The sequence below is a fragment of the Rhamphochromis longiceps genome, linkage group LG15 (assembly GCF_057381845.1).
Source record: "Rhamphochromis longiceps isolate RC_006_pf linkage group LG15, R_longiceps_female_GT1.1, whole genome shotgun sequence".
NCBI classification, from domain to species: Eukaryota; Metazoa; Chordata; class Actinopteri; order Cichliformes; family Cichlidae; genus Rhamphochromis; species Rhamphochromis longiceps.
Window position 1 is genome coordinate 37037800 of NC_140571.1, and position 20511 is coordinate 37058310.

The window sequence follows — 20511 nt, forward strand, 5'->3', positions numbered from 1 at the left end:
AGATGACCTGCTGCCTGAAACATGGTCAGCTGTAAAGTCGATTCAGTGTTATGGTCAGTGTCTTTTTATGAGCATGTATTAATGCACTTATGTTGCTGTTATTTTCTTCCTTATTAAATTCCACAAACACACTGCAAGTGTTCCTGAGCGGACAAACGCGTCTTTTAAGTGACAGCTGTGCAACAACTGCATAAACGATTTTCAGCAAAGTGAAATCGTCAAGTTTCAATGCTTCATGTATTGTATGTAATTTTCATGTTTTTGTATTTAGACACAACCATCAAATCAGTTTTTTCCCAACAAGCTACACGTCCTCATCTAAACCTAACACCGAATGTTCTCATTTATTTTACTGTATTTTGTTGTCAACTGACTGCTTGTCTGTGAAAAATGCTTTATAAAAAAAACCTGCACTTTACTTATCTATTTGCTATTGTATGTAATCTATATAATAGTAATATCATATATATAGCATGTAGTCTATATAATAGTAATATAATAATACAATAGTAATAAGTAGTTTACATCAGCGATCAAAATATGGCTTTCATTTCACAATTTTTATTTATTTATATAAACATAATTGGAGAACTCAAACAGTGTCCTATCCTTGGTAACGACTGAGTGAAATATTAATGTGTTTTTTATCGCTACTGTTTGCACCTGCAAGTGTTGAATTATAGCGATTTAAATGTTTGCATAATGGTGTAATAAAAGGCTTTGTTGGTGTTGTGTCTTTACTTAATGGGGCCATTGTCCTGTGTGGAGGCTCACAGACATTTGAATAAGGTGATGCAAGAACCATTCACTGCTGTTTAGAACTGGGAGCAGCTTGAGAGACACGTTTTACTCTTCACAGCTTATTCGGCCAGGGCAACAGTAGTATGTTGTAAAGGAGAGGCTGATAAAGTGTTTTACTAACACTATCAGACCATATAATAAAATATAAGCTATCTAAAGCAGTGGAGTCAGACATAAGGGCCAGAAGGTTCCCGTTCTCTATGGCTTTGCAAAGTGTGAATATTAACAACACATTTGTTTTTTTTATTGTGGTGCTTAAACTATTTTTTCACAAGATGTAAAATATGTGGAAAGTTAAAAGCATTTTCAATAAACAAAAACATAAAATACTACTGTTGTTTCTGTATAGGCTTTTCCACTGTTGTCTGTAAATTGTAAGGCATGTGTCAGGGCAGTTGCTTTACGGAAAATTGATTTATTTTGGAATTTTAAACATGTGCAATCTTAAATAGAAATACAGTATATCTATCTATCTATCTATCTATACATATATATGTATATGTATATTTGTATGTATGTATATGTATATTTGTATGTATGTATGTATGTATGTATGTATGTATGTATGTATGTATGTATGTATAGATAGATAGATAGATAGATAGATAGATAGATAGATAGATAGATATACTGTATTTCTATTTAAGATTGCACATGTTTCAACTTGTGCAAAATATATTTTTGGGACATATGATTATTGATTATTACCGAATTATGAACTATCATAATGTTATGATATTCATAAAAAATATTACTGCCATTAACTTTTATTACTTCCTTTATTACTGTCCTAAGTCATAAATGATTTGACAGGGGGCCATAAATCACTGGTTTGACATAAAGTCCCAATATTCCTCCTTGTGTGGACACAGCACTCGTTCATCCACTGAATCTAGTAACTTCTATGCCTCAGTGATTTATATGTCAGTGTTAACTGGCTTAACAAACAAACAGCATCCCTCTCAAAATGGTCAGGAACAAGGACTAGACTCAAAATGGGTGAAAACACGGCCAATATCCAAGAAAAGCTTTTAAAGACTATCATGAAGTCTGGAAAACGTTTACTCACAACCACTTTAAAAAAATTACACGAGAGTCTGGCTTCTTGGAAGCAAAATATAAAGAAATGTGGGGTGTCCAAGAACGTGGGGGGTGGGTGTTCTTTGTACAACGAGTTTTCGTTGTTCCTCCCGACCAGCAGGTGTCGCCATCACATCACTGCGCTAATCAGTCATTTGCTCACCCGTCCAAGAGCACGTCAGGTCGTGGATGCAGTCTGCGGATACAAGAAAAAAACTTCTCTTTCCTGTAAGGTTTTTATCGTCGTTTCGCTCTTCATTGCTGGTGGATTAGTGTGTTTATTAATGTTGCGTTGTTAAGTCAGGGAAACGCATCATCTACGCGGAAACGCACATACCGGCTCAGGTTCGCCTCATCTGTCTCTCTGTTGCATGTCGCGTTCACTGGTATCATTGTAAAACCGAATGTAAAATTTCATGTAAACGTCAGTGCCGACCGGGACTGGATTGTTTTAAACAGAAAACATAAAGTGTTCGTCTCTGAGCTGTTAGACCAGAAACTAGCTAACGAGCAGCAGCTGGATAGTTGAACTTTGAACTCGGAGCTTTACAGCTTTTTCAGCACTTTCGGAGATTAATAAAGTCTGTAGTGGTGTTTAAACTACATATGTGGTATTCTTCTCACAGAGGTTCGCAGTTTGTGTATATATAATATACGTTGTGCACATAAAATTGCTTTTAGGTTTTAAGTGAGAAAACAGTGCGGCGCAAAATCAACAAATAATAGGGACCAAGTAGTGTTCTCGCTAAATCTCACGATATTTTAGTATTTGACTGGTAATTTACACAGGCACGTGCATTTACACTCACAGGTGAACAAACATGCCTCCACGTGTCAGCTAGCATTATATTTCCTCTCTCCCTGTGTTGGAAGATCAAGTTGTCATTTGTTTTACTCCTTTTATTACAATTTGTTTAGTACAATGAATCTACCTATCCGCTGGCTTTCCGTGCATGAACCCTAAATGTTTGTCTTTTTCCTTCTTCTCCACAGATGACTGTACTTTCTCCTGTCTGAACATCATGCTTCCCCGTGCGGGTAAAGAGTTTCTGGTCCGGATACGGTTCTCCTGGAGGCCGTTCTTCCAAGGCCGCTACCTGCTGGTCACCAATATCATGAGTGGAGGGGTGATGCTGTCTCTGGGAGACATCCTACAGCAGACTCGGGAGAAACACAGGGATCCTGGCAAAATCAGAGACTGGAGCCGAACAGGTGACACAGAGTTTTATGCATTTAATGTCATACACCATTTTCTTATTTTGGCTGATATGCAGGAGAGCTCCAGATCTGTACAGTTTCTAAAATAAAAATATAATGAACTCAAGTAATTTTGGACAAAAGCATCTGCATTGTTGTTAGAATTATCATTTGATTTGGGGATACAGAGGAGAGCATGCCAAAGAACATATGCAAAAACAAATGTAGTTGTCAGCAGTAAAGATTCTGCCAACAGGATTATGCTTAAACACTTTTTAAAAAACAATTCTTACAAAATAAAAAGGAACTCCTACTATTTTGTAATAATCTCATGTTGGGCTATCATGATTTATTTCATGCACGGCTGTTCTCTGTTTGGCTTCAAAGCTCGCATGTTTGCCGTGGGCTGCTCCATGGGTCCTCTCCTGCACTACTGGTACATCTGGCTGGACAGAGTGTACGCGGGCAAAGCTCTCAAAACCTTGGTCAAGAAGGTTGTGGTGGACCAGCTGGTTGCTTCCCCGACCCTGGGCGTGTGGTATTTTTTAGGTGAGAAGGATTTTACTGGTACTAAGTCCTGCTTCTCACACGTTGTTCAGGGTGTGAGCACATGAACAGTTTGTCAGTGACGCGCACACTTGAGAGATCATGTACAGAGGCAAAGGTTGCGCATAAAGATGTGGGTAAGGAAAACCCCCGCGTATAAGACATATGGGGTTCAAAGGGTATCTGTTTCGAGTAGGCTCAAATTTAGCAGTTCATGTTTATAAGAGCGCTTATCTGAGGGTGGTTTTAATAAAGTGTGGCGTTGACGCATGTCTGACAGAAAACTGTTTATCACAGGTATGGATCTCATGGAGGGGCGCAGTTTATCCGAAGGATGGGCAGAGTTTAGAGGCAAGTTCTGGGAATTTTACAAGGTAAGTAAACCTGGAGGTTGAACATTAATTGTTCTTCATTCATCCCAACTGAAATTCTTCTTTGTCTTTAACAGAAGATGAGAATTTAGCGTTTAAACTGTAGCTGAACATTAAGTAATATAAAATATAACTGTGCTCTACACGGCAAACAGAGGAACTTTACGAGTTACGACTATAAGTTACATGTAGTAATTTAGCTCTGTGCTCTTCTGTCTTAAATCTTGAGGTTGTTGTTGTTACTCAGAAGGTTAAAAAAAAAAAAAAAAAAAACCCAACCCAGCAGAGCAGATAAAACCTCCCAGTCTCAGCTGGTAACCTGCTGAGCAGACGGAGCACACTTCCCCCCTCTTGTCTGTTTCTCTGAGTAATTAGTACCTGCTTGTTTATCTTATGTGTGTTGTTCTTGCTGACAGGTAGACTGCTGTGTTTGGCCCGCTGCTCAGATGATCAACTTCTACTTTCTCTCGCCCAAGTTCCGCGTCGTGTACATCAACTTTGTCACCTTAGGGTGGGACACCTACCTCTCTTACCTCAAACACAGAGTAAGTCAACCACACAGGAAGTTTTTGGTTTTGTTACCTCTTATTTTACCAATTAACAGCTGTACGGTGCTGTGTGCAGCTCCTCCCAGCTGTGTGTGTTCTGTCTGCATACACATTTCCTCTGGGATGGCGAATGGAGCTGAAACTGTGTGTCACTGGAAGCAGATGGTATGTTTCTGCTCTATGCTGATTGACTGACAAGTGGGCGGAAATAGGGAAGAGTGTGACAGTGGAGTTCACCAGAAATGGAAGAACTACACAGCAAAATCTCCAGTGTTAAATTAACACTGGAGAGTGTCTATATGGGTCCACACCTCTGAGTGTTAAATACAACACTGTTGAGTGTTAAATTAACACTTTTGACAGTGTTATATTAGAGCTGGGCGATATGAGATTTTTTCATATCACGATATGTTTTTTTCATTTCAGGCGATAACGATATCTATCACGATATAAGCCAAATAACTATATTTGTAAGATTTAAATGTGCCGTTGCTCACAAGTAAAATGTGAAATAATCAGCAGCTTGTTTTTATTTAAATATTTATTTCCCATAATAAGTTCAACAGGGTAGATGTACTTAAGGAACATGAGACTTTTTCAGATAAATAAAGGCAAATATTGCAAACTACACAAAAGGCAGCCGCTAAAGCGTTTAAGTTTCAAAATAGAACAAACGAAACAGACTAAATTGTCAATTCCACTTAGAAACAAAATATTAATTCTAAAAATAAATCTTAGTTTGTTTTACAGAAGAACAGACAAAACTGACTAACTTTTGTCAATATCAAATAAACTGAGAACTAAAAGGAAATTCTCAATCTCTCCTTGTTGTATAGCTTAGCTTTTCAAACAGTTTTAACAGTTACTTTAGTCTGACAAAAGCCGAATGACGAATTAGCGCTTCCAGTCAGAGACTGAGGCTACGTCCACACGTACACGGGTATTTTTGAAAACGGAGATTTTCCGTTTTCGTTTTAAAAAATAATCCCGTCCACACAAAGGCAGAAATGAAGGAAAACGCTGCTATGAACATGCCAAAGCAGCAGGTGGCGCTAGATTCCTAACCGTGCAGAAATGTTGGCCAATCAGAAGTCTAGAAGCCTCGGTGGGAAAAAGTAAACAAAGCTGGGGCATAGAAGCAGAACCGAGTCGTATGTGTGGAGGGACAGTAACTGTGTGTATATGTAAGCATTTAAACACTGCAGAGAGTAGAATTAACAGTATTGTAGAAATTCATTTCACCGAAACAATAACGTGGCGCACAGTGTGACGCATGCACCAGTTCATTGTATTTCCAGACTTGCTTTCGGCACATTTACAGTGCACGCTACTCTGTTTTTTGTCAGACTTGAAATAGCCGAAATACCTTCACACTACGGAACTTCTATGGCTCTTCCGTTCGACAATCTCTCCGGCATTGGAACCATCATCTGTTTTCTCTTCGGTCACGCTCGGTTGATTTTTCTAGTCGGCACACTCATTTCCTCCATTACGCGCTGGCTCCATTACCCGCTGGCTGCTTCCCAAACAAACACACGTGCGGCTTGGCACTTGTGCTGTACGTAACAAGTCACGCGACGTGATGCTGCGGCTGTGATTGGTTTCAGCTCTGCGCTACTTAATTTGGATTGGCTGACCTTTTTTTTTTTTTTTTTTTTTTTTTTTTTTTTTTTTTTTTTTTTAAAGAGGACAAGAGTGGCGAGGTCTATCGCGATAGCTTAATTTCTCTATCGAGTAAAAGTTATATCGCGATACATATCGTTATCGTTCTATCGCCCAGCTCTATGTTATATGTTTAAAAGTAACCTAGTCAGTTTTGTAGATTAACAATGGCTAACACTGAGCAGTGCTGATTTTCTAACACTGGAATATTTCTAACATTTTGAGTTATTTTCCAAACATATAACACTGTCAAAAGTGTTAATTTAACACTCAACGGTGTTGTATTTAACACTCAGAGGTGTGGACCCATATAGACACTCTCCAGTGTTAATTTAACACTGGAGATTTTGCTGTGTATGAAGAAAATTTCAAAGATTAAGAAAAGCAGCATGGAAAGCGCAGGCAGCTACAGTGGACACTATTCATTGTTTGTAACAGTTTCACTTCAGCTCTTTGAATGTCAAATGAACTCTCTCTCCACGGCTGGTTGACCAACAACAGCACAAGAGGGAATGATCTACAGATGGGTTGCACCACATACTTTGTATGCTGCCTCCATCATACAGCAGAGCTCCCTGCAGATAGACAGGCCATCCCTGTACTGCCAACGCCATCCCTGCTGAACCATAGGTTCCAGTATACAGGCAGCCAGTCGGAGGAAAGCTGCTTTAAGCAGGAGGCTGACAGTGGGTGAACTGAGGGGCTCTACAAAGGCTCAGTATGAGCTCAAAAGGATTAATACGGTATATTGGGACTCTTACTCACCAGCGCTGCCCATGAGGTTCATTGCATCTCTGACTTTTCTAATCACTTATGTACAAAAGTGAAGTGATGTTGATCATGTCAATGCATCCACTGATTTGTATTGTCTTGACAGAAAGACGACCCCCATGCTGAGCTGGCATTAGACAGCAACGTTGCGGATGTACAGAAGGAAGTGCTGCCACAGTCCAAACCGTTGGAGGAGAAGGCTTAAAGAAGCTCAGTAGAGATGATACGTGTTGCTGTTTTTATGCATTTATACTCTTCCTCCCTTTGGAACTGCTGTCGGACTGTTGTGTTCATGCAACAGTGTGTGTTCCTGTGTTGGTCACTCAGATTTAAACTGATGCGTCTCTGGGAAGTTTGAAGTTAAAGTGCTGGTACACTTCTTCTTAACTCCCAAAGAGTTTAAATGTGTCTGTTTATGTGTGAATGATGTGCGCATGGATGAGAAGCTGTTTCACTGCCCTCAGGTACAGCATTTACTGTCAGAGTGAATTGAGCGGCTGTTAAGGGGAAGGTTTAAAAAGTCCCAAAAGTCATTGGACCCAAATTTTAAATCTGATTCTAGTAATGCTTTTACTTTATTTTTTTTAATATGCTTTATTTAAAAAAAAAAACAACCAATCAATATTGATGTGAGAGAGCTCTACTACATAACTGCTTCAGCAGCAAACCGCGTCTTTGAACATTGCCTTAATATATCATCCAGTGCTGCGTTTGTTTTAATGTCAATCACTCCATTTAACTTGACCCTCTGAGGTCAAATGAAGCATGATTATGGATCTATTTGTATTTTGTCATATCACATAGAATAACCGTTGAAAATAAGTAATTTTTAACTGTGCAGTAGTTTTTCACTAGTTACTGTAAAACTGACTGTATATTTCTACCAGTTTAATTTATTGATGATTTTTATTTTTTAGCTTTGGCTGGTCCAGTGATGATTTAGTTTATGTGATGATGGGGGGAGAAAAACCAGTATAAATGGTGTTAGCATAAACACTGTGAGGGTGGGGAGCGACACCATCTTCGGTGCTGCTGCTGCGTTTGTATAATGTATTTATTATATGAAATATTTTCCCAGAGTTCTCCACATAAAATGCATCATTGGTGTACTACCTGTGTAAAAGAACTGAGAAGCCATGTATCAGAAGTCTGCTAAGATTTCTGAATGCTGAAGAATTTATTTTCACATAAATTCAAATCAAATAAAAAAAAACCTTTCTTTTGGCACTTTTGTGGTTCTATCCTAATTATCCATATACTTTAGTTTGGACACATTATGTTACAACATGTTATCAATATTGAAGCAATTGAGAATTAAATGGGATAAAGCCCCCCCCCCCCCCCCCCCCCCCTTATTTTTATAACCCAAAAGTAAATATGGTTATATTTGCCCTCCTTATAATGGAGGAGGCTATTACCATCACTGTGTTAGTGTTTAGATATTAGGGACAATGTTACAGTTATTCTCATATGAATGACATTTATATAAATGTATTCTTTAATACTGTGCAAAATTCTTGAGCCACCCCTCATTTTCAAATATTCTCCTTCACAATAACCAGACTTTCTTGGATTTTTAAAGTGGCTTTAAGCAATAGTTCCCTAGATCTCTTTCAGTTGTTTCCTTTGGACATTGACTGCCTTTTTACTCATTTTCACTCCAGTCCTTGTTCTGTACCATTTTCAGAGGAAACATTAGCAGGGCATGTTGTTGCTAGCAGCCCATCACAACAATGCATAATTTGTTCCCATTTATTTGGCCGAGTCTGAAATATGCCAACGATAACACCGCGTGTTGTGTTGTGCCAGCATGGAGGTTCCTAAAGAGCTCTAAGCTGGGAACCTCTGGATGGCAGTGTGACCTAAGAAAAACAAAGAGACAACTGAATATCTACAGCAGATGAACGATGTCTGAAAGTCACGTCGTTTTGAAAAATGAAAACATCCAGAAAAGACCCGAAACGTGACCTGAGAGACACACCTGACCCTTCAGCTACTGTTCACTACTGTTCACTGAGGCCTCATCAGAAATGGTCTCAGGGGAAGGATGGATGCCAAGAAGTCAAATTTACACAACGACTGGTCTGTATGTATAAAGTTTCAGTGATGTACACAATATCAAAAACCTTAAAACAGCATAAAAATGAAAGAAAGTAAAGTTGAAGACTCAACTTAAAAAGAATAACATGCGAGGCAGAAATAAGCTCCACTGCACCTGATTCAACAAAAGTGTCAAACGTGCAGTGGACAAAATGATTTTCTTGTTTCATCAAAAATAAAGTGTCCAGCTCTGTGCTGCAGCATAAGCAGCCTGCACAGTGCAGAGTAAAAGACCTGGGATAGCATAGGTCATTGCAGCTGGCAGCATGAGACAACTTTCATGTTTAAAATCTATTTTAGAAGTAAAAACTAATCTGCAGCTGCCTGCAGCAGGAATAGAAGCAAAAGCAAACACACACAACCTTGTTTAAATATTGACTGATAGTGTGAAGGGTTTAATGCTTGATATGCAACAGCCCGTGTTTGGAGCACATCCTGCTGTCAAGGATGTAGTTACCGCATGTGTATGCATGTGCGTTTGTCTGTGAATGTCACTGATATGACTGCCAGCCACTTCCCCTCTCAACATGCCCGCAACGATGCACCTCACTCTGCTGGTGTCCCTGTTAACAGCGACAGTCATCAGTGGTAAGTCAGCATTTTTCAACAAGTTTTCACTTCTCAAAATTTTGTGTTCTATATGTTTGAACGTTAGGCTGAAGTCTTGTAGAAGTGCAAATTTATGCAAACAGGAAGCTTCGTGCAGTGAGAGACAGTCGGCCGGTTTGCCTGTGGCAGCGCGGCACTGGCTCTTGTTTTAAGTGTAATAAGAAGCAACCGTGTGTTGTCACAGACACATTTGTATTCATTCTGTTGCTGTTCATTACTACAAAATTCATATCATAAGTAAAGCGTGTATCTGTAAAACATAAGGGGAAGTTCACACCTGGGTGTAGACTGGGGCTAATATTTAATCAGTGATAGTGAGCTGAAGTCGAGCCTCCTGTGGCAAACACTTTACTGAACACACGTTGCAATTGCTTTAATATTACCTGACCCACTGCTATGCGCCAACACAATCTGCTTTTAGACACTTGCAGCATGTCGTAGTTTTCTGAAATTTACTTTGTTTTTGTTCTTTTGTCAAGTTTAAAGTTGTTTCTTGCCTCAGAAAGTTGTCACAGCATTCTTACCTTAAGCTCCTCTAGATCTTTGCCCACATCGCATAACTGTACAAGTACAGTTATGTGATTTAAAGCTCCTAAACGCTCATGTATTTACCACTTAAAATCTCAGCTTCGTCATAGTTTGAAGGTTTTCCGGTGTGTTTTCTTTGTACACAAAGCGGATTTTAGGGGTAAAACAGTAACAGGTAGAGCAGCTACAGTGTTGATGAGGACCCCAACCTGAACCCTAAAGTGCCTACACTCAAACACCTGCCAAACTTCAATCCCACACGGCTCCGTAAAGAAATCTAAAACCGTCTTCATAAACAGTCCGAGGCCACAAAGATGATGCACATATAGATTGTTATTGTCTCAGGGATGTGAATCTAACATACGTAGCTTCCTTAACATGATTTTATGATAAACGTGGTGTGAGTGGGTGTGGGCGGTGACTAGAAGATGAAACTTACAGAGTTCCATGATGAAAGTGAGCTTTGCGTAATGCATCATTACTATCATGTTAATTACATGTGACTTAAGTAATAGTGGCAAAACTCCAGAATAGTGAATTTAAAGGTGTAGCATTCAAAATTTCTAATCTGTGATAATAAAGCTTATATTTAGGTTAAGGTAGGGTTACTTGATTAAAACGAATCAAATGTGAAATAAGAGCCTACATGACCACTTCAGAATCACCTGGGATTTATTTTTGTACTATATTTTGCACTCAATAAAACGATTTTTCAGCAATAATTTTGAGTAAAATGCAGCTGAAATATATCCTTATTATAGAGTTTACCAAAAATTTAAGTACCAGCAACGTTCTGTTAGTCTGTGTCAGACATCAGATATGTATTTTGCTATTCAAACTCTGGGATATTCAATGATCTAAAAGTTGGTTATAGAAAAAAATCATACAAAGCAATTATTTTGTGTCAGAACTTTTTGATGATTACAATAACACCATGCTCTGTCAATAGGAAGGGCTAGGGTTAGTGCACAGCATTAAGCCATGCTTGTCTGCATTAGTGCTCTCATGCATTAAAAACATCCAGTGCAAGTATGGAAAAATGTAAATAAAACTTTCTTTGTGGTTTGTTGGCACCTTTAAGATGCCAACAAACCACTTGATCATTATCTCAATAAGGTGTGAATGCAGCATCTTATATTTATGTGCTGTTTGCTGCTCTGCAGAAACCACCACTTCCTCCAGCTCATCCACTGCACAAACAACCACTAACAAACCATACTCACAAACAACAATACTCCAGACTACCACTGAAAGAACAACACATCCAACCACAGCTGAAACGACAACACATCCAACTACAGCTGAAACGACAACACATCCAACTACAGCTGAAACGACAACACATCCAACTACAGCTGAAACGACAACACATCCAACTACAGCTGAAACGACAACACATCCAACTACAGCTGAAACGACAACACATCCAACTACAGCTGAAACGACAGTGCAGTCCACGACCATCATCACTTCGGCTTCACCAAAAACGCAGCAGACAGACGACACCACCCCCAGCCCACCTCCTCAAACCACAGCAAACAACCAGACATCAAATGAGACAGCTTTGCCAACTGAAACAACGCTCCCATCTGCATCAGCATCACCAAACATCACTGCAACCACCACTGTGAACACAACCGACACAGGTCAAAAAACATCCAGTCCGCTCTTTTTTTGCCATTTTAAAAGAAATTAATGCACGTTTGGGGGTTCAAGGACAGTGAGAAACAATACAGATGGACAAATTTATACATAGCAGTGCCATACTTTATGACCTAAAACAAACAAAATGCTTTTGCATGCACAGATTAAATTCATTTGCATGTTATGGTGGATTTCTTCTCAGGTTTCAATGAAATTTTGATGACAAGACCCAGATAGCAAGGAGACATTGACTAAACATTGTTTCAATATCAGGTGCTTCTATTGAATCAACGTTGAAATCTGACGTTGACCCAATGTCACTTTTGCACCCTTTTCTAATATTGAAACAACGTCATGTTTTGATATTGAATCAATGTTGAACGCTGACATTGATTCAACGTCAAATTTTCAAACACTGTTAATGTTGAAACAATCTCAGATTCTGATATTGAATCACTGTTGAACTCTGATGTTGATTTTCCATCACTTTTGCACCCTTGGTTACTATTGAAACAATAAAGTCATGATTAAAAATCAGTACTTAAAAGGTATTTGTATTAATAAAAAACCGCTGCAAATTACCAGCAATACTTAAACCTGCAAAAAAGACAATTGTATATGATCCCCAAATAGGAAACCCATAAAATACTGGACATTGTCTTACAATTTGTCATGTCCATAATAATATCCCTATAAAATGAAGCATCTGGCATTATGTAATAAAAATGACAGACATCTCTGTATCAATTACAAAGTAATTTATTATATTTTTGAAAAAGTTTCTTTGTTACATGTATTGGATACAGGTCACTTATTTTTTTTAGTTTACTCGGGGATCAAACTGGATATCAGGCATCCTGCACCACCCATGTTTTCTGAAGGGTAGCGGAGACATTTCTGCACTGCTTGGGCGAAGGCAAACTCAGAAACAGCGTTTACCCCCACCCGCTGAGTCAGACCATCTAGGACACAAACAAACACAAAAAGAAGGAAAAAAAAAAAGCCAAATTAGAGCTTAAATATGAATAACCTATTGTCTATTGTCTTCAGCAGGGAGAAAGCATCTAAACTACCAGGCTGATTAATATGAAAGTCACAAGGCAGAAATCAGCAAACTTTAAGAACTTACCATTGCTTTATTTGCCTCCGGTCATTGCAGTTCATTTCGTCTATGTTGTTAAATGGCTAATCCAGAGGCAATACCCTAGCATGAACAGGGTCAGTGCTGCAGGATTAACGGAAGGCTCTGAACTTCTCACGGAGGTCCCTGACTTCTCTGATCAGCTCTGTTATCATGATCATAAGTTTTTGGAAGGCTGCATCTATTGAAAAGAACAATAACACAAAGAATACTGGCTTGTGATAAACTGGATAAGCATTGTGATGAGAAAAACAACTATATCCATAAGTGACAAACAACTGCCCAGGGGAATTTATTTGTCATGACAAATAAATTCCCCTGGGCAGTTGTTTGTTTAAGTCAATTAATAAATGAGGCATAAAACCAATGGTGTGACTTGTGCAAAGCAAATATGATTTCTTCTTACTTTAGTATAATTTCAGCTGGGTCCAGCAAATATTGCATTTGTTTATCTCATCGTTTCTCTGTTTGTCTCCCCCTCAGGTTTTTCACCCGACTGGGAAAAAGATGACCTGGCGTCAAACCCCGGCCTAGTCGCTATCATTTGCATCTTCTGTATCGTCCTCGCCCTCGTTCTCGTGGTACTCACAGTGAAATGTATCCGATCGCCGAGATCCAATTTTGAGAGGCTCGAAGATATGCCGATGGTGAGATAGAAAACGTGACAGATATTCACAGTTCCAGAGGGTGAATCCAATAATTCATGAGTTTTAGTATGAGGCTCTGCCTGCTGTAGGTTACTCATCCCAGCAGGGGGAGGCAGGTGCTGGTTAACACGTAGAAAACATGGATTTGCCCGTAACATGGATTTGGAGCAAGGCCAACACGTTCCAGGATTTTGCTTCACGGGGATGTTAACTGTCAGCCCCCCACCATGAGTAACACGTAAAAGTTTCCCAGCATTAAATGTCGTCTTCTTCTTGTTCCTGTCTCCTTAGTAATGAGGACAGTGGTTTCTCATTTACACGAACAGGAAGTGTGAGTGGATTGTCTGTGTGTGAAAAGTGTGGTGACTATTTCTCAAGAGAAGCTTATCATTAGAGCCGCATCAGCGCGTCGCCAGATAGTTTTAAACTGTTGGCATATCTCAATCTCAGCAGCAAGGGTCTAATCAAGAATGGGATTTCTGAAAAGCAAACCTTCTCTCTCACACTTACGGAGCACTTACAAGTTCATGTATGTATCTAGTGTGCAGAGACAATATCACAAAGACTTTTCAGATGACCCACAATGAGGCTGCCAATATGTGTGAAATAGAATAAAATACTGCTATTCTGGTAACCGCTGCAAAACAAGACCTGCAGCGCTGTACGGACCAGTGTTCTTTATAAGGTGTTCTACGAGTGTAAATCTTTATTGCTGCATGACTGGGCATTGTGCTGGAGTGTACTTTATACCGTACGAGCTACATATCCGACAACATGAGCTGAAAAACAACTGATCCTCCAATATGAGCAGGTCGGGACTTAATGATAACTTGCAGGGTTAATAAATGACAAACAATCCCCTGTAGAAATCGGATAATATGATCTAGATAATGTCCATGTATGACCACATCCATGACGCTTTTTTTCTTCACACATTCTTAGCAATTTCCTTTTGATTATTCCTGACATTATGAGAAAAGAGAATAAGATAAGTATGAAACATTTAAGCTTCCCTTCCCAGGAGTTTCTCAACCTCATCTTCACATGGTAATCCCTTCTCACATTCACTAATTTAACATTTAAAACGGATAAAAAGACGGTTTTTTCAGAGGCTTGTCTCCGTCAGCTGATTGTCAGTCCTTAACGTTAATTACATTAATATGCCTAAAGCGGGACCGCAAAGACTTCACCTATTGTTAATCTGAACGGGGAAAAGAATGCCTATCACTGTAATCGGATAAAAGAAAAACAACAGAACACATTGTACTGTAAAAGAACCACTTTAGTTCAGATGGTAAAGCAGGTACTGGACATTCAGTGCAGGCACTTTATCACCACGCTGACTGCTGGTTAACTGTGAATGGGTTGTTTGTTTTCTGTGAACTCTCAGGGCAAAGTGAATGAGGAGTCTCCGTTCGCCCACTACTCGAAATGACAGAATGCGCTTGTGGACGCCGAAGGCCCGGGACGGGTCCAACCTGCCGAACGACTCTGACATCATCAGGCTCGGCTTTACGTAGCACTTTATTCAATGCCAGTGAAATATTTTGGCCTCATTCATTTTGGTTTTAATTAAGTGTAATCAGCTAACTACAACTGTCGCTTCCTCCATAGTAAAATCTGAAAATCAGCCTGAAAGGTAAACCTTCATACATAACGCTTGCTAAACTGGTGACATGTATAATCTTGTAAGCACTACAACTCAGATTTACACTGGTGATTTAATAAGAGTGCAGATTTCGATTTTACATAACGCTTTAACAAAGTCATAACTGGAATGTACAAGTGTACAAATGTGATCTTATCTGGAGTGGCATATATGATGTATGAATTGTGGGGTCTGAGGTCTTCTGTGCAAGCAAAGCTCAGACGCAAAAAGTCACAGTGCTGAGCACATGTTTTAGACCACCGGCCAGTGTAAGGTTTATGCCATAGCTGTTATAAATTAACAATTCTGGTACTTACCAAAATCATTTTTTAATGATTCTGTAATAGTTAAACCACCAGTGTGCTCTTAAATTAAGATCATATTTTTAATGCTAAAATATAAATATTGTTGTTATAAAAATAGAATAAAAAGAGTAAAGGCATCATTAGTTTATGATTAAATTAACTTTGATTAAAACCTACTTACTTGCATTCTTGAACAGAACAATTACTGCTTGAACGTCATGCTTGATTAATTTCTGACTTCCTACAGACATCCTCAGTGTTTTAAACTTGTTTTAAATGAGCTTTTTGGCACAGTTCAAAAATATTTTTCTTTTGTTTTTCTAATAGCAGGTAGTCTAATAAATGTGTTATGCACTGGAAATATCAGAAAAACTGTGGGGCCACTGACAGAATCTTTATGGTTAAAACACTAAACAATAGGCTCATGTTCTTATTACTGATAGAAAAAATACTTGTGTATTTGTATGCACTAAAACAGGTACCGCTAATTATTTCTATGTTCACTCTAAAATTAATATCAGGCCATTCACATTAGTCACATCAGAAATGTTTCCAGGTTCAGGAAATTCTCGGGACTCATTTCCAACAAAAACACGTGCAATTCTACTTTGTCTTGCTAATCTTGATGAATGTAAACAGATTTGCTTATGCTTATAAACAGATTCAAATATAGAATTGGATCCTTTCTGCTTTAAATGCCTTAATAATTAATATCCCTGAGCTAGCCTGCACAAAAATGATAAAAGTCATATTTCTAGACATTTTAATTGTGGCTCAAAGTAACTTTTTTCATGAAATGCTGTCACACTGAGTCTGTGTGGCAAATCTGCTATCCTACACTCAATTTTGCAGTGACTTGAATGCTTTCCTGCCATTTCAACAAAATGATTTAATAAGTCAGTGTTTTGTAAATCGGGACGATGACATGCTGTGTACCAACTACATAATTGTGATGTTTTAATGAAAATAAAAACATTGATGTGGTGTTTTTCACTTTCCTGTAATGTGTCCCTTGTTGCTACCTCAGGTTAAGATTACGTAAACCTTTTACCCAGCCAGTTATCTGGAAAACCCCACCAGCAACTTCCTTTAACCTACGTCTTCAGCTATGTACCAACATGCCAGAGCTCCTCAGACACATGACTCACACTCCAAAGATAAAGAGAAACATCTCCAGGGCTCGAAGGTGAGGATTACCCAAAAAGGCCATGACTATTTAAGAGGACTGGCGATTGAGGCTAAACCAAATGAGCGTCTGGATAAGAATGTGACTGGGACCTCATTACCAAGACATCCTGCCAATGAAAATATAAATGGGCTACATGAAAGTGTGACCACTCAAGCGGTTTTGTTTGTATTAGAACTGTAAATGATTCATATTTTGTGAGGAAACCCTTTAACCCTTTAAGAGAGACACAAAAACAAGCTGTGGGAATCTCAGATGTGAGGCATTAACATGAAAGCCTTGTTTGGTTAAAGCACAAGACCTTTTATGAGTGTAACTGAACTTTTTTGGATCTAAAGAGTTGCACAAGCTGACAGTGGAAAGTAAAAGAGAGGTTTAAATTCCAGAGAGAAAGACACACTCAGTGAAAAAAGACTATGTGTGCAACTCGTGCAAGGAAACAAACAGGGCAAATTAGGACTGGCTAAAAGATCGATCTCGTAAAATTCCTCAGATACCACTGCACTGCTCTTGTTTTATTGTTAATGCTGAGATAAGTACAGGGAAAGAAGCACTGCAATCAGGTCAGATGGCATATCAGGGAAAGAACTATTTGAGCATCTCTTAAACTTTGATCTTTTGTTATAATGATCCAAATCTGCTGATGAAGTTACTTTGTGAAAATAAATTTCCTCTAATATTCTGAGAACGGGCACAATCATTACTCAAAAGGAACGCAAAACAAACTTAGTAGTCTTAACGCAAACAAGTATTTAAAACTTTGTTCTTTTTCTTGTAAAATCTTCCACTTTTTTTCAATACCGGACTCAAACATAGACAAATTCACAACGATGGCTGATGGTCTGTAGCATACACTCACTGGCCACTTTGTAAGGTACCCCACAAATATCTATTTAGCCAATCACATGGCAGCAACATTTAAGCATGTGTACATGCTCATGACAACCTGCAGAAGTTCAAACTAAGCATAAGAATGAGGTAAAAAAAAAAAAGAAAAAAAAAGAGAAGTGATTTAAGTGACTTTGAACATGGTTGGTGGTGTCAGATGGGCTGGTCCCAGTATTTCAGAAACTGCTGATCTGCAGGGATTTTCCCACGCAGTCATCTACAGGGTTCGATCGTGCAGCCGACAGTTCTGCAGCAACCGTGTGTGACGCTCTCGTGTCAATACGGACCAAAAATCTCACAGGAATGACTCCATCACATTATTAAATATTCATAAATCTAAATAAATCTATGCCACGTATTAAGTGAATTATGAACACGTGTTAATGCAAAAGATAGTCTTATCCAGTACTAGCAAGGTGAGCGCAGACTGACAGTCCATAAAACGTAATTTTAACCAAAAACGTGGAGGAAAAAACAGAACCATATCACCGCCGATAAGTTTAAGTGACCTAAATAAATGACAGATAAACAAAACAAACGGAATCAGGTGTACGTGCCAGATCAATCGAATAGTAAAAAGGTACAAAGGCGCTTCAGCAGCCAGGTGCACTCAGCTGCACCGGGCGTGAAGCTGGCCTGCCACAGACCTCGTGGCCGGCGTAGTGAGCTTGTTTACGTCTCGCGGCTTCGCTTCCTGCCATGTGATCCGCTGGCTGACGTCGCAGTGACGGAAGGGCACGGACCTCTGCATGCAGCAGAGTTTGAAGTCTAAAAGTAAGTGACTAATTTGCAGCAATAAAAATGGATAAATGCAGTAGTGTTACCTGAGCAAGTTCGAGCAGTACTTCACTGTAAAGGCAGACGAGACAAGACGGCGGGTCGCTGCGGTGAGTGTGAAATAAGACTTTAACTTCCAGACTAACTGTAACCTGCACCTCAGATGCGCTCAGATGGGTAACTCCTAAACAGCTTTTTAACGGAGTAACCCGACGTTAAAGACTTCAGCGCTGACAGTTTTCTCATGAGAGAGGACATTTAGAAGAGCACCAGTTTCCTTTTCACACTCTTGCGGTGGCGATCAGAACCCTGCCCAGATACTCAGCATTGATTTCAGAGCGATCATAAAGAAAGTAACGTCACATCTGATCATATATAACACACTCACCTACTTCTAATAATAGTCATTGTGTAAAAAAAAAAGCAAACAAACAAAATCAAACATAAAAAACCGTCTACTCCATAAATGTTTCCATGGATGTTCTTCCTTGTAATCATGACAAGATTCTGTTGTAGTGGTATAGTTCTGCTCTATTACATGTCAATAATACTTTGAACGGCAGGATTTATTAAGCAGTTCGAGGGGTAGTTTCAACTGTGTGCGTTAAACTTTCTGAATAATTCATCTTCCCCAGCAAAGCCACAAGGAATGTTCCCTCCTTCTACTTCTATCTCCTTCCTTCCTCCATATCTGCTTCCTTCACTCTCTCTGTGTGACCCCCGCACAGACACTCAGAGCGTCTTCCTCATTTTCACACAGATCTTCCTTTCCTTCTTTCTGTCTCTCTTGCTTTCACCCAAAAAACTGACAGCAACAGCTGAAATACTATCTCGCCTGATCATCACCTTGTCGTTATCTCCCTTTTCTTTCTGACTTGTTTTCTCACAAACAAACGCATAGTTTCCAAGCCACGAGTTACAAAGAAAGCGGTCTCGACATCTTCATGTCTCAGCATGCACACTTGTCTTTGCCTTAAGCTTCTAATTGGATCTTGCAAATGTGGGTGATTTGTTATTTCTCTGCTGTATTGCTTGTACTTTGTTTACCACTTTGCAGCATTTGCCTTCCTGTAAGTACTAATATAATTACATTCCTGAAACAGACTGGGGTTATTGTTATAGAAAATGCTCATACAGATACATACAGCTGTTACCGATTAGGAATGACAGATCAGAAATTACTTTTCTAAATATCTGAGTTTTTAGAGAAACTCATGTTTCCCGGGTTTAACTCTACTGGAGTATGTTTTATGTTTCCCTTTTAAACTCCCTAAAACAAATGCTCTACCTTTACAAAACCGATTTTTAATAATAAAGGCGTGTGCGCTTCCATTTTTCCCCATTTCTGTGAGAATGTTTGAGATGGGGTGAGTTTTTGGTGGGTCAGCAGTGATTCTCTCAGCCTCCCTCCATCAACCCATTAACAGGAGTGATAAGGTCTCCCCAGTGTGACATGTGAGAGAGTTTTTCTCTGTCCCAGAGCTTTCATTCACACAAACGGGTTACATAATTCTGCAGTTTTCTTCTTGTTCGGTCAGACCCGTTTTTTTGCCATGGGAAACTTTTGAAATCCTGCAGTGTCATCAGTTTGAGAAACAAAGATAAACAAGGAAGAAAATGCAGAATGATCCGTGCCACCTGGAGTCATCCAGAGCAGCTTGGAGTTCAGCGTCTTGCCTAAGGACTCCTGAATCACGGACCCTAAAGTTAGGGGGCTGTACGACTGGAGGCACAGCCACCCGAGGGAGACCGTTCTCTCTGCATCCATTAGATGGCAGCCTGCCACACTGCTAATCCTCCTGCGTCCTGCTCTCCTCATCTGAGCAGAATCACAAAGCTTGTGCCTGAAACTGTATGACTCACTCTGTTTGACAGAAAAATGAGATTTGTCTTGTCACTTTATTAGAATTGACAATGGTGAGAAGAAGAAGGGGAGGCTTTGGAGAGAGAAAAAGTCACCGTGCCATTTATTGACATCTGACTAATTTACAGTCTTAATTTTATCAGCAGCGTTTCTTTCATGTAATTACTATTCTTACAAATTACGTCGGTCATGACTTGA

The 20511-nt window shown here is 39.3% G+C and overlaps 3 protein-coding genes and 1 long non-coding RNA gene across 6 annotated transcripts in view; 3 read left to right on the forward strand and 1 right to left on the reverse strand.

Moving 5' to 3' along the window:
- Positions 1-2020: 2020 nt before the first annotated feature.
- mpv17l2 (MPV17 mitochondrial inner membrane protein like 2) lies at positions 2021-7590 on the forward strand. 2 transcript variants are annotated; one of them, XM_085382910.1, is made up of 6 exons: positions 2021-2109; positions 2875-3093; positions 3466-3627; positions 3922-3998; positions 4412-4540; positions 7083-7590. In XM_085382910.1, the coding sequence occupies exons 2-6, from the start codon at positions 2904-2906 to the stop codon at positions 7179-7181; spliced, it is 657 nt and encodes a 218-aa protein (XP_085239036.1). In that variant the 5' UTR covers positions 2021-2109; positions 2875-2903; the 3' UTR covers positions 7182-7590. The 2 variants fall into 2 exon arrangements, with proteins under 2 accessions (XP_085239036.1, XP_085239037.1); XM_085382911.1 differs by having other exon boundaries at positions 2091-2226.
- Positions 7591-9603: 2013 nt separating this feature from the next.
- Positions 9604-16534, forward strand: cist1 (colon, intestine and stomach enriched 1). The gene is made up of 4 exons (XM_085382454.1): positions 9604-9664; positions 11377-11859; positions 13482-13645; positions 15036-16534. Exons 1-4 carry the CDS (start codon positions 9604-9606, stop codon positions 15078-15080), a joined length of 753 nt encoding a protein of 250 aa, XP_085238580.1. The 3' UTR covers positions 15081-16534.
- Positions 12686-13476, reverse strand: LOC146653096 (uncharacterized). Its single transcript, XR_014907621.1, has 3 exons — positions 13405-13476; positions 12987-13179; positions 12686-12819 (listed from the first exon to the last, which is right to left on the reverse strand). It is a non-coding gene; the product is annotated as an uncharacterized LOC146653096 (long non-coding RNA).
- A 1841-nt stretch (positions 16535-18375) lies between the features above and the next one.
- The window catches only part of LOC146653097 (3',5'-cyclic-AMP phosphodiesterase 4C-like), a 114501-nt gene continuing 112365 nt past the window's right edge, over positions 18376-20511 (forward strand). The window contains exon 1 of one of the 2 annotated variants that reach the window (XM_085383337.1): positions 18376-18446. The gene's annotated coding sequence lies outside the window, so the exon portion shown is untranslated. Of the gene's footprint in view, positions 18560-20511 lie in introns of both variants that reach the window. The other variant, XM_085383336.1, reaches the window with a different exon arrangement.